The 15,178-nt window shown below is 26.8% G+C and overlaps 1 protein-coding gene across 1 annotated transcript; it reads left to right on the plus strand.

Moving 5' to 3' along the window:
• Window positions 1-597: 597 nt before the first annotated feature.
• LOC113872311 (repressor of RNA polymerase III transcription MAF1 homolog) lies at window positions 598-4,049 on the plus strand. The gene is made up of 11 exons (XM_027509768.1): window positions 598-749; window positions 941-1,045; window positions 1,137-1,207; window positions 1,291-1,340; window positions 1,776-1,849; window positions 1,941-2,003; window positions 2,332-2,419; window positions 3,184-3,246; window positions 3,315-3,394; window positions 3,496-3,567; window positions 3,657-4,049. Exons 2-11 carry the CDS (start codon window positions 1,014-1,016, stop codon window positions 3,736-3,738), a joined length of 675 nt encoding a protein of 224 aa, XP_027365569.1. The 5' UTR covers window positions 598-749; window positions 941-1,013; the 3' UTR covers window positions 3,739-4,049.
• Window positions 4,050-15,178: the final 11,129 nt, after the last annotated feature.

The following is a 15,178-nucleotide window of genomic DNA, read 5'->3' on the forward strand; positions in this document are numbered from 1 at the left end:
ATTTTTAGTTACTTAACCTTTTTTACTCAAGCTGTGGGTGGCAGTGTTGTTAAGATATTACAAAAATGCTTATCAACATTAAATTAGATTGAATTTATTTCTAAAAACTTTTTTAGAAACTAATATTTATAAAATTTTATATTAAATAATTTAATCCATTAAAATGAATATGAACCCTGGAGTACCATGATGCTCAGCCAATTGCTTGCTGGAGATTTTAGACAGATTTAATAGAAGAGACAAAGATACATGTGAAATTTGTAAAATTGATAAAATTCACAAGATGTATGTGATTTTTTTACATAAAAAAAATAGAGAAAAATAATGAATTTGAGAGATAGAGGAAAAATAAATTAAGGCACATAGTTTTGTAAATGAAAGGATTTTTTTTAAATTTTTTTTATAATGGATAGGTTTTAAAGAAAAAGGTGATTAGCATAAAAAGAAAATTGAAAAATGTGAAAAGTAAAAAAAAAAAAAGTGGGGTGCATATGAATTGGGCGGGGCTTTCTTGTATTGGGCCGTGGTGTGGTACTACTCTCACAGGAGGATTTGGTGTTCTCTACCATCCACCAGGCTGAATATCGTCCACATCTCACATCGAGTCAAATAAAAAATCGGATATTCGAATTTCACCGCTTCGAAACCCTTTCTCTGTCCCCAAATTTTCAAACCCCAACATTGCAAATTAGCAGGTGATCTTTCCTAAGCATCATCAAATCAAGCAATTTCCGCTGTCTTTGTCTCTGGTACTCGTTTTTATTTCTAGTTCCTCTTTAGATTTCGTTCATTTTGACATGCTTTGACTTCGTAATTTTTATTTTGAATTGTATGGATTTTACGGCTTATGTTACTCAATTTCGTGCACTCTGATGCTTGGTTACCGTGAACTGTTCCGAAATGTTCATTGTTTTTCATTGCTTTTTTTTAAACCTTGCAGGGAGAGCCTCTTGGACGAGAGCATTTCGCTGCAATTTTCACCGGCCAAATTGGAATCATCTGAACTATTCATCATGAAGTTCCTGGAGTGTGCTGCCCTGGATCGGTAATTGTAACTTCAAACGAGTTTGAATTGAATGATGGGATTTCGTTATATAATTCTGGTACATAATAGAGTATTGTTAAAATATTTTCAGGCTTAACGATTTTTTGGATAATTTGAATCTTGGAGAACGTACTATCAAAGGATGCCTTGAAGCTTATAGTTGTAAGGAGGAGTAAATGATTTCTGAAACTTTGTTTTGAATTTGTCTGGGGCTGTAACTAATTTTTTAGTTTTTTACCCCATAGGCAAGCATGCTGGAACTGATAAAAAACTCTCCATAAGTTTGGAGACTGAGGTGAGCTGATGCCGTATATATTACATTTCTAACCACACTGTAAATTTTGCTCTAATAAATGATTTGGCACATGTTAAAGGTAGAGTTGAGGATATAGTTTATTCAAGATGTTTTAAACGTAGTGTTTCGTGCTAATAACATGGCTTCCTGCTTAAATGAGTGTCCATTTATTGCATCTGTTAATCGCCAGAAAATATTATTGCATTGATATGAAAAGAAGACATTTTCTGTGTGAAGTTGTGCTTTAATGGGTTTTCTTTATAATTTTTTTATGGATATATCATATCTTATAGAAATAATAAAAGTGAAAGTTGATCTTTCTTGTGTTCTGACAAAAAAAAGATGCTTAAAATTGAAATGAATTGTATGGTATTGGTGGAACACGGAATAAGCCCTTCAATTGATTAATTATTATTTGAACTTCTTCAATTTCAGATTCTTGATTATCTTGGCAAATCGTCTGACACTGATTCCTCCTCACCAGATCAAACCTTATTAACGAGAACCAGGTGGCCTTGCTATCTAGATAAGTTTAGGAAAGTGAAAATTAGCACTGAAGTTTCTTTCAAAATGTTATCATTTTTTGTTCTTTCATTCCAGCCGAAAGACATTGGTTTACCTGGTTCTTACCCTCTATCACATGTATCCAGATCATGACTTCAGGTACCTTAGTATCTTATGATGCATCAAATATCCTTCTATGTTATCCATAGGATATAAAGGAGGATTATGGGTAATGCTACTGTCAGCTTTTTTGGCGACATGGCAACCCGCTATATAATCCTTTTTTATTGCATTGGGAGTGTTGTCAAAAGGCTTGACAGACAGTTCTGACAACTGTTGCTCTAGAAGCTGAGAGTTCAAGTCTCTCCATTTCCCAAGTCTTATTCTGGTCATTCAAGTAGTTGAACAGTACTGCTTTAACTTTTTGAATCTTCTGGTTAATGCTTTTGTTTTTCCTAAAATGTCATACACCTATAATGGTTTTTAGTGCAGTTAAAGCTCATCAGTTTTTCACAGAGGAATCATGGGACAGTTTTAAGCAGATTTTTGATACCTACATGTTTGAAGCCTCAAAGGTGCTACTATTATTATTGTATATTTCTTCTTTTAAGAATTTTTTTTTATCATTTGCGCAGCTTCTTGGGTGCAAACAAACAAGTTTATGGGATAGTTAGTTAGTACGCAGATTGTAGACATAAATAAATCATAATTTAAAAATGGGGAAAAAATGTGAACAAAGTAGTTAAGGGAGACAATCCCCTTTGTTTAGTATGGATTAATATATCATGTAGTTATGAATTTTAAGTAACATAAGACTAAACATTGCATGGGTATTTGATGATAATTATATCAGTAATTAAAAACACATGCATAGCAAACTTTCTCATGCAGTTTATACATGTTATGATAATTTGTTTTCAAATTCAACATCTTATATGGTCATGCGGTTAAACATGTTATGTTCTTACACGAGTAGTTTAGGGGCTGTTACATTTCAAAAAAACATTTTTGTTTTCATTTTTAATTACAAATTGTCATCTTATTTTCATTATGTTTCTTATTTTTAAAAATTTGCGCAATGAAAATAAAAGAGAGAAATTATTTTCAGTGCTTTTTTATACAAATCTTTGAAAATAAAAAACACAATAAAAACAAGGTGACAAATTTGTAACTAATTAATAGTTAAAACAAAATGAAAATTGAAAGTGTTTTACGGATCTCATTGTCTTTGAATCTTTTGTTGGTGCAAAAATTATAATATGTTGTGATTTGATAATAATGATTGCTTTTTTTACAGTGATTTTCATACATTCAGTTTTGGTTTACTTGTCTACTGCAGGAATGGGCTGAAACTGTTGGGGGTGTTTCTTTACTGGACGCCTTGTTCAAGGCTGTTGATGAGGTATGGTATCTTTTTAAAGTGAATAGAAGTGATATCAAGACACACATCTGTGATACCTTGTGATGCAGGTTGTGAAGTTAGTGGATTGTGAAATTTACGGTTATGTCCCTGATTCTGAGGCAGATCCGTTACTAGAGAGAGGAGCAATGTAAAGTTATTTTGTTTCACATGGATAAAACTTAAATTATTACTTACATCATTTTGTCTATTATAGGTTATTCTAACAACTATCTTCTGTATTTTCTATAGATGGTCCTTTAATTTCTTTTTTTATAATAGAAAGCTCAAGCGGATTCTGACTTTTCATTTCAGCTGTTTTAGGTGAGTTGAAAATTTCATATTCTTTATTTCTTGGAACTACTTTTTGGTTGCATCGATATTTAGCCTTAGCACAATGCTGTTGGTGGCAGTAACTTGATTGCTGACGGATTGCTTGTCGATGAGATACACAATGAGTATGATGAAGAAATATTTGCTGACATGGATATATGAGTCGCTACTACCTCTATTATGATAGCATAACAAGACTCTCATCCTCCCATGTGCAGTTCTGTAATATGATGAGATCGTTTCACGTGTAGTTTTGTAAATTGAAGATCGTTTCTATGGGACATGAGTTGTAGATATAGCATTTGTATCTTACAGCATGCATATAGTAGATTTAGTATATGTATCTTCCTCTAATGCACATAGTAGATTTGGAATCTGTACCTATCTGTGTGCATATGCCTATTGGGACACACCTCTGGTGTAATATTTAACAAAAACTTACTCGTTTGGAATTGGAGCAAGGAGTATTAGATATCAAGTTAAATTCCTCTGAAAATGGTGCTTCTTTTCGACCGTTAGTTATTTTCGGTGGTTTAAGGTAAGGTTATAAGTTTAACTGTCTAAGTGGCACACAGACGAGTTTATCGATCAATAGTTAGTTTGCGCTTCTAGCATCTTTCCCTTGGGAAGATCAGGATCCTAACAAGATGGGTAATGTTCATTGATCATGACGGGATTATATTTTCGTTTTTATTTATTGTTTCCTCAGAAGGTTTTCATATACGACTTTCATTTATCTTTCCCTTAATATAATGAACATATTTTATATTGATATTGTTTTTAACAAATTGTTTAGGGCAAGAAGAGAAAATACTCATCCTAAAATTATCAATTCGTAGAGTTTGGTCTTTAATGTGATAGTTATAAATTACTTTCCAGGATACATCTCAGTGGAAGTGGATTTTAAAGTCGGTTTATCTTTTATTCTTTGATTATTTAGCGGGTTAACATTGTATTTTATTTAAACTGGGTATATTTTGACTCCAGATTGTGGTAATCAAATAGTGATTGAAATTGTGAATGGTCAAAAAGAATTTTCGGCTTACATGTTTTGTCCTGTTATTTTAGATTAAGTACGATTTTGGTTATTTAAGTATTTTTAATTAAGTTTTTTAGTTTTGAAGTCAATTAAATTTACTTTTTGTCATTTTTTACTTAAAATTTACAATTTTTATTTTTTTCAAATTTTTTATGAAGAAAAGGTTTTTCGGTGTCATTGTTAATTCTTAGGTTTTAAAATTTGTAAAAATTAAAATTTGATATTAATTTTTATAGTTTTTTGTTTTAATTTTTGTAATTTTAAATTATTAACACTGATTTTAAATTTAAATTTTGTAATTCACTTTTATTTTTTAAAATTTAAATTGTTTGGTGATGGAGGAGATAATAGAAGAGACAAGATAGAGAGATGTGATGGTACTAACATAATTTTTATAATCAATTTTTTTATATTTTAAAAATTGAGACAATTTTTTAAATTAAATTAAAAGTTAACTCAACTTTATGTTAATCAAACGTAATTTGTTCTAAAACTTACATTGAATTTTTTTAAAATTTTGAAAACTCAATTGTTTCAAGCAACTCTTAAATTGATTAAATTTTCTTTTATTTAAGAATTATTGTCTAAAATGTTAAATTACACTCAAAATAAAAAAATGTAAATATTTTATCCTTAAAATTCCTAATCTCATATCTTATAATTTTTAAAAAATTTATTAAGTATTTTTCTAAAAAATTTTATTTAAAATCACTTTATATCTCAAATTCATCTATTTTACATAACTTTAAAGATAGAGATGCTTAATTAAATAAATTTAAATTAATTAACGTAATAATTTAAGAAATAAAAATCACGTATAATTAAAATTAAATAAATTTAAATGTTCAATTAAGTTTTTACTTTTTTTTAAATAGCAAATCATAAATCATATATTAGAAAGAAAAAATTTAAATATATCATAAATGCTATATAGAATTTAATATAATAATTTTTAACTAAAAATAGATAAAGAAACTTAACTATAAGTCTAACAAAATAGATATTAAGTCACACATACAAATTAAGTGTGTTAAGCCTTTATTTGGAAAGAATGAAAATAGAGTAACAAAACATTCAAATAGAATACATGCAGTGAATGAGTGATCAAGGATAGATTAGTGAAATAATTAAATAAGATATATATTTAGTATTTTTTTAATTATTTTTTAACAATTTAAATTGAAACTATGATTGGTAAATGTAATTTATTGACTTGGTTAATAAATTTGTAGAGTCGTTTAATAAATACAAAATAAAAGAACTTTATAACTTTTGAAAGATATCTAAAGAAGTGTTTAGTTTTCAAAAATTAGTTATGAATATTTTTATTATATTTTTACTCTTTATTTAAAAAAAAAATAATTTATCATTACCACGTTTAAAATTCTAATTCATTAATTTTATTTTTATTTTGTCTTTTCATTTGTTTCTTCATTTTTTCATTTTTTATTAATAATTAATAATACATTTTATTAGATAAAATAAATTAAGGAGATAAATAATAATTTTAAATTAATGGATAAATAAATTATTTAAATTAATTAATATAATATTTATTAATATAATATGTTAAAATAAATATTTTAAAAATAAATTTAAGTTATTGTTTAAATTAATAGTATCATTTTTATGAATAAAATATGTAAAAATAAATTATATCTAATTTAAGTCTTATATCTTTTTAATTTACTTAACATAAATTAATTAATTGCAAAATTAACTCATCAAATAACTTAATTTTATAAATTACTTATGCTACTTAAGCATTTTTAGCTACATGTTCACGACAGTTAGAAAATAAAAGTTTACAACTTGTAACTCGATTTATTAATCATAACCTTGTATGACTTATAATCATCGAAGTAGTGAAGTGTAAGATTTTAAAACTTGTACTTTAGAGCTGTTATCTTTAAATGAATGCCGTAGAAAATAGAAAAATAATGAGAAATAAACAATGAAATGATTACACACACTTATATTTAAAGATTTCTATATATACAAGAGATTGATTTAAATCAAAACATGTACAAGGTGTATAGAGGATTTTTGGTATAAAATAAGCAATTCTATGTACTAGAAATTAGCCTTCTCATCATTTTGTGAAACTAATTATTCATCAAAAGAAACACTGTGTTCTATATATATATTGTCAATTTAGTATTGGTTTACTTCGTTTGGTTACATTAATTGGTGAAATAAAAAAAGTCCATTAGTGTGGTATAGGTGTCCATCAACCTAATGAACATAAGTGGAGGAAAAAAAAAGCAAATAATATTTAACTATGATATATTTTCCGTCACCTTTTACATAATCATTTGAAAATAACAAGGTTACTTTTATCCTTCTTTTCCTTGGCCTTTTTCTTCTGTTTTCATGATTTAAGTCCCTACCACTTTCTTACATTAAAGGATAAGATACGATTGCAAATTTGTCAAGGAATCTGTTCGAGATGGAGATACACTGAATCTCATAAGAGGATTGTGCATTGCTTAAATGGTATCAGTATGGTTAGTGGTTTGTGTCACTAGTGCATTTTTTTTTCACAACCTTAACTTCGTATCTAATGGAAAATTTGATGTCATGGCCTACCCTATTAATTGCCACGAGTGTTGGTACCGATTACATGGTAGCCAGCTCGGCTGTTTAGTAAGAGTTATCTGAAAAACAATTCAATGTCACATAAAGAAGTGTTTGAAAATTATTGACAAGCGAAAAAAGGCTGATCATTTGGATTACATGTTCGAATGGATATAAGCATTTTACACTAGTTGATAAGTTAGTTGGAAATTAGAAAGTTAATTTAAAGTAAAAAAAATTAAGCTATCTTATTAAATTTGAAATGTTTAATAACGTTGTGCCTTGAATAATAATTTTGTAAAACAACGTAAAATAATGTGTTTTATGATTTTTATATAAATTTAGTTTTGATTTATGGATAAAATCTATATTTTAAATAACTATAGTTTTAGGTTTTGTTTAATTTTGAAATTTTATTATTTTTGTTTAAAATTTAATATTTTACAAATAAAATAAATATTTTTATTAAAATATTAAAGACAAGAATAAAAAAAATAACAATAAACTTACAATTACAAGCTACTTCAACTAGTTTATATAAAATAAGGTTAACTATTAGGATAAATATGTGTATCAAGGATCCCTATGTTAGTAACAAAATTCTAAATTAATTAAATAAGTTATAACTGAAATTTACCGTCAAATACACCAAAAGTATTTTGGGTTGTTTATGGCAACTCCTTAATTTATTTTTGATTGTTAAGTCAGTAAATGCAGTTGCATTAAATGCTTAGAATGAAAGTTTTAGTGTTCATAATAGTTATATCTAATTCGAATGTAATTATTTTTAGCAAAAAATATATGTAATTTTGAAAAAATATTAAAATAATAAATAAGTGAGATAAAAGATATAGAAATTATAAATAGTTAGTAAAAAAATAAAAAAGTTAACAACTTTTCTTAATTTATATATTACACCTTAGAGAATAATAAAAAAGACTTGTATATAACCTATTATAAACTTGAGTAAGATGAACGTTAATAATATACTCTTAATTATTAGTAAAATTTACTGAAAATTATAAAAGTGTAATAGAAAAATATTAAATTAAAAGTGAAATAAAGTGTGAAACTTACATAACTTTTAATAAAATTTAGTTAAGAATTAAAAATGTGGTAATTAGAGTGTGATAGCAATCGCTTGATTAATTACGCAGTGCCTTCATTAATTAAATAATAACATATACTAACCTGATTGTAGGTTTGTGTCTGCGTGTATCTTCTTCACTGTAAGAGTGTAACTCTAGTTAACAAACACCATATAATGAGCTGTTTGCTTTATTGGGTGCATTTTCATTTCATCTTTGAAATTCGCTTTTGCCATCTTGGCCCACAAATCTTCCCCTTCAGATGCCAAATCAAACACAGGGTTGTCCCACCAATTTTTATGCTCATTTAAGAGAAAAAGAATCAAGCACATTCAGCTTCTGAAACTTGCTGAATTCTATAAAATTTGGGTAAGATCACTAAGATGCTATCAACATTCTTCAAAATAAGCCTTGATCGTTTAAGAATACACTATTAATTAGTACTGAGTTCTAAAAGCCGAAAATCCAAATTCTATGGTTGTGACATTAGTTTGATAGTGTACCTTCTCAGATTTTTCGTTCTTAGTTATTTTTAATTTGGGGATGCGTTTGAATTAGGAAATGATTATTTTCTAGGGTTCGTTTGAATTAATATAGCGAACTCCTTGGCTTGATGCACAATATGAAAATTTTCTAGCAATTTTTGTACATTATTTGCATTTGTCAAGATGACAAAATTTGAAAGGGAAAGTTTTCAATCTTGAGAATTAAAATGCATTATTTAAAGGATATGCAAGAGATACATGTCTTGCATTAAAAGTGTTATATATTAACATTCTAGCGCTAGATGAATCTCTATTAATATAATATTTCCTTAATTAAAATTAAATTATTAATATAGATATTATAAGTTTACATATTTATTATATGATATATCATATTAACAAATAACTTTATTAATATAAAATAATCTTTCTATTTTTTTCTCTTCCTCTTCAGAGTAGGATTTAAAAATAAAAATAAAAAGATAATTGTTAATTAAAAATTTTACATATATATTCAAAAAATTACAAAATTATTAAACTTTAACAATTAAATTTTAATTAATGGTTATTTTGTGTCTCTTAAACATGTTAACATGAGTTCAATTCTTGACTATATATAACTTTGTTGAGAGAGATAAAATATAATTTGATAATATCTACGCTTTAAAAATATTTAAAACACGTTTGATTTAAAGCAGAATATAATTATTTTCAATAAAATTAAATTATAGATCATTAAATATAATTGAGATGCATGTATAAATTAGTTTTAATCACACATTTTTATTAAAATTTATATTTTTTTGTGATTTTATAACTTTAAAATAAACCAGTTCTTAGTCCTTAATTGTTAGCTTAATTAAAAATACCCTTATAATACACATTAAAAATTAATGATTATCTATTTGCACTACATCTTTAAAGTGTTACATACTTTAGTGGAATCAAATGACAGAGAGAGAACCCAACAGGTTTAGCAACGTAAAATATCATTGTTTCTGTAAAGGTTTATAAATTCAATTTTAATACAGTATACAGTTATGTTTCACAAAGTTTCATTTTGATATGGTGTCTCTTTAAACATCTCAGATTAATTAAACTTGGTTTCACCATCATGTAGGATTTTGACGATTGTTTAAAAAAAAAAAGATCCGAAACCGAAACTTTTGTTTCAATTTTAACGTGTAATTTTTTTACTGAAATATTTGTACAGATTTATCATCTATTAATTTATCGTATATAGAGTTAGAAAAATGCAAACAATACAATCATTTTAAAATCTCTCCTATTATTAAATGGAGTGTTATGTTGATAAGAATAATCGAAATTAAGTTGACTCATAATATTTAAATAACAAGATTCACATGAATTCCCTCATACACGTGCATAATAATTTTATGTTTAAATTTTGTGTTATTTTTCTTTGTATAAACACTAACTTAATGTAAAAAAAAAAGAGATTAATTACTAAATTTAAACGTGATCTTATTATGTTAAAATTTGATAAGCGGGGTTGATTTTCCATGGGGAAAAAAAAAAGAGATGAAAAATTAAGGGCTAATGAATCAAGGTTCCAAAAAACAAATAATTTAAACTCAGATGAAACAAGACAAATAAAATAATTTGCCCTACAGATACGTTATTATATATTTTTGTATTACCTAATCTATCGCAGGATTGACATGTAGCCCGCATCAAACGCATGAGTCCTCTCGATCATGTGAGAATATCAGATCTCAGTGATCTGTGTCTGAAAAAGATCTTAAGCTGTAATGTAGCGTAGGTGCAGAGGTGCCATGTGTATCTCCTCCAACAAGACACTTGTCCTATTACCTTCTTCTTTTCTTTCTTAATTTCTTATTATAATCTTTAATCAAAGCACGTCATCCTAGTAGCTAAAAGAGAATCATACATCTTCGAATAAAATATTCTATATGACTACTTTCACTAAATATTAGTGACAAAATCAAGTTTAATTTCGAGCTAGGCAGGTAGATGATCCCTTATAAATAATACAAATTAAAGAATAGAATCAAATTAAGGAGTGAAACTCCAACCTCATGGCGTGCTATCAATCATCTTTCTGCATCTTACACCAACCTTTTTGCAGGCACAAACTCTTCCACTACCCAAAAATAAGATCCCAGAGCTTTAGCGACAATGGTAATGGATACTATACTTCTTATCAGCACAGCGGAAGTGGAAGACTTCCTTGTACGGAAATTGAGTACACTACGTGTGCACTTGATGACTTCAATACTCTTGATGAATAATTTAATTTCTTGATTTTCTTCCACTAAATAATCCTCTAATTAATTTTTTTTTTTGTATTTTTTAAATAAATCCTTCTCTTTCTATTCTTTCTATGATTACAGCCTTTTCAGTATTCCAAAAATCATTAATTATTGTCACAATTATCGTACAAATGAGGGTTTTGATTATTTTTCTGTGATTGTTTTGACAGGAAAACAAGCAAACATTGTTGATGCAAACCTGAGTATCCTAAGGGAAAGAATTCAACATATGAGAAAGAGGGAGAGACTCACACATACTTGTGGGTGGAATTATAAGCATAGTTATGAGCGTAAGCACAAGAGAGATTCTATGATATCACAATCTGCTGAGATTATAGGTTCGGCATGCGGTGCAATTGGGCTTGTCTTTCTCATTGGTTCTCTTAGTATCTACCTTCTGTCTCTCCTTGTTTATTTATTATACATATGATATCTATAAGAACTATATCATCATCTTGTCAATAGCTTCTAGATTATTTGGATTTAAAGGTGAAATCATAAGAATGTCTGGAATTCACACAATCTGTGGTTTTTGAAGAAAGGCTTCTACTGATATATGATTTTAGATATTCTTAAAAAACTGTATTCTTGTTTATTGGTTAAGCCCATTAAACGCTTCCTGTTAAGGAGATTACATGATTCCGAAGTTGCGGGATAAGTTATCAAACGTTTGGAGTTTAAATTTAACACACTTTATTTAAAAAGATTTGAATTCAAAACTAAGGTTTAACATGTTTTAAAAAATATGAAATTCGAGCCTAATTAATATATATATTATGTATATCTTTGTTATTTTCTATTATTCTTAGGTTGATTAATTTTATTTTAGTAAAAATTCATACTTAAAGATAAAATAAAAAAATAGAGTAAACAAATTATAATTTATTAAGTATGTTTATTTATCTAAAACTAATAAGTTTTGTTTTTATTGGCATAATTTAGGCGAGTTATTTTTCATACACTTTTAATTTGTTGAGTTTAAAAAATATGAGTACAAATCATTTTGTTTAAAAAAGGTTAAATTTAATCCTAAAGAAATAAATCTTATTAAATATTTAATAAATTAAGACTGAAAAAATATAAGTAATTAACTTAATTTACTTACATTTTTATTATTAATAAACTCTTGCGTGGAGAAGGATGCGAAGGATGATCTGACAATGATATCTCTCCTCCGCAAGCTCAAGTATAGGGGCATGATTAGCCTCTTTAAATGCTATACAGAGCTAACTAAATTTTCTTAGTTTTTTTCATTTGTTTTAGGTTATATATACCAATGAAGAGTAGGTTATGTTTATATATATTGTAAGCAAATTATTAATTATAAATTATAACTTACTTAGGCTTTGTTTAAAAGTTAGTTGTTGGGAAAGGAAAAGAAAAAAAAAAGTTTAAAAGGTTATCATTCTTTTTTGTAAGTTTTCAAATGAGAGTATGAGAATTTATAAAATCTTTAAAACCCTCCTAATTTTATATTTTAAAATTTCTGTATTTTGTAAAGTTTTGTATTAATCTTCTTTACTTCCTTTCTTTTTTTTAATCTTACAATTATTTTTCTTTCTTCAACCTCTAAACTCTCTAAAAAAAGCTTAAGTGAGTTAGTGTGAGTGTACCTTTACTTACTAAAGTTAGGTATACAAAAATTTTGGATAACTCATGGCTTGTTTAAGTTTAAACTCAGTTAAAGTTTGGTCTATTAAATTTACCAACGTACACAAGTTAATTTGTAATTTTGCCGGTTAAAAAAAATGCAAACTCACATACTAATGTAGTTATCTAAATAAAAAGTTTTTAAACAATCTTATTTTTTAAAATAAAAAAATATCATTTTGAGTTGACCTGTAAACTATTTGACTCAGCCACTAGATCAAGTATTTTACAAAAAACAAAAAATATGCAAAAGCGAAACAAAACAAAAACATGTAGACCGATATGTAAATTAGTCGACAAATAAATGAAATTAAAGTGAAAGTGTTAGCTTGCTGTTAAATACAAATTCGTTTAAATGCAAGCCAGTATGGAATCCACTTTTATAAACCTAAAATGAATGCATCAAACTGTTGCTGAAAATGAAATCACAAATTATAAATTGTCCATTCAAACACTTGAATTTCTTTTTTATCTTTTTAAAATAATCCTTTCATTCTTCTTAATTGGTGAGAGCATCTATATAAAGATAAAAACAAAATGGATTACTTAAGCGAATTCACTTTTTTTTTTCACTTCAGCAACAAATACTCATATAAACAAGCATTTCTTTAATTTGGTTGCCCTTTCACCCTCTCTTAACAATAGAACCAAGTTTTACGATCATTTTTAACTGTAGAAGTTAACTTAGAAAATGCCATTAAAGACACAAAAAGCGAACATCAAGCATTTTTTTTTAACATTTCTAAATTAGTTAAGTGGCCAGCCACGTGGATCATTAAGGTCTTAATAAGGCAAAAGATGCACACTGATTATTAGGGCATTGATTTTACACTGAAATGAAGAAATTATGTTTCGAAAATTGTTGATAACTCATAAGTCAAAAACGACATGTACCTACCTTAGCTGGCTCTTAGGTGCGAACGAATCACGTCAAGCCAATACATAACATTCATATAATCTGACAAAAAAAAAAAATTAAAAATTAACGTACGCAAAAAATACATTTAGTTATGAGTTCGTTTATTTTCTTTTTTAATTTCTTTTTCTAAATTAATATTAAAATGTCATGTTTAAAAAACATACAATTCAGAATGAGAAATACTAATAACAAATATTTTATTTCTTATATGTCTTTATGTGGTTCTCAACTAATAATTTAGGTTTATTTTTATTTAATTGCATCAAAATAAAAATTATTTAATGATAAAATATTTTTAAAATACATGATTAACGTAAGTTCATTATTGACTTTGATGTTGTCCGTTGATTCGCATGGCAGCCACCACCCCCAACAAAAAAAAGCACCTTTCAATAATGATGAAATAATTTTAATTTATAAAAGTATAAAGAACGATAATAGTTGTTCTTTGCAGGCGGTGCTATTAAATTTTTTTAGTAGCCAAACGCAAAAATGGATAAAAAATATTTTAAAACTAATATATCTAATTAATAAAATGTATACGATTAAAAATAACAAAATAAAAAAGACTTACCGTAATCATTTAAAACTCTTTAATGCTTGTTGGACTCTATCATCAATAATTAATTTTACTAAATAGTTAATATCTTTTTTAATGGAAAAAAATTTATTATCCTTTCCAAACAGTGATTGAAAAAATAATATAAAAAATAAACAACAATAAAATGTTGAACTTGAACAAATATTATGAGTAATATGATAATATTAATTTATTTATAAATTGAAGAGTTTATGAGAACAATTAATGAGTGATTTTTTTTTTTTTGAGTTTTGTTAACTTCAGTTTTTAAAACTAAGTTTAAGTATTTACAAATAAAATTTTTTTATAAAAAAAATACAGTTATTATATTGAAGTTATAAAAATATAATAAATATTTTTTTTAATAAAATTTTACTACTGTTAACTTTTTACCCTTACCTTTTAACACCTTTTTTTAATAAAATTTTACTACTGTTAACTTTTTACCCTTAGCTTTTAACACCTTTTTTTTTTTATGAAATGCTTTTAATTTTTACTTTTCTAACTAGAGTCATGATTAAGTACACTTGTTATATATGAACTGCATTTCTCATACATCACGGAATATTGAGGTTCATTTTTAATTTCTTTTTGTAAAAACATAAAAATTCACTTTCCAATATTCAAGGTTCAAAATGGACCTTGTTTACCCGTCAAATTTAATTAACACCACCAAGTACCCAAATAGTGAAGTTCTCTTTAAAATGGATCGCCAAATTGAAAATAATTCCCTTCATATATTCCAAAGTTCGAAGCATATGCATGCATTCACAGACATGACTAGGGGAAAATATCTTAATAATGCATTTAAATGTGCTTCAATTTTCAATAATTTAAGTTTCCATGCACAATTTTTCTCACTTTTCACTCAGTTCTTATATTTACAACGCGGACGTGACTGGCGGTGTTAAATGCATGTGTAGCTGGAATTCTCCAAAGCACAGAAAAGTTCGGAAAAGAAAAATTAATT

Source organism: Abrus precatorius, unplaced genomic scaffold, assembly GCF_003935025.1.
Source record: "Abrus precatorius isolate BTA unplaced genomic scaffold, Abrus_2018 Scaffold7, whole genome shotgun sequence".
Classification (NCBI taxonomy): Eukaryota; Viridiplantae; Streptophyta; class Magnoliopsida; order Fabales; family Fabaceae; genus Abrus; species Abrus precatorius.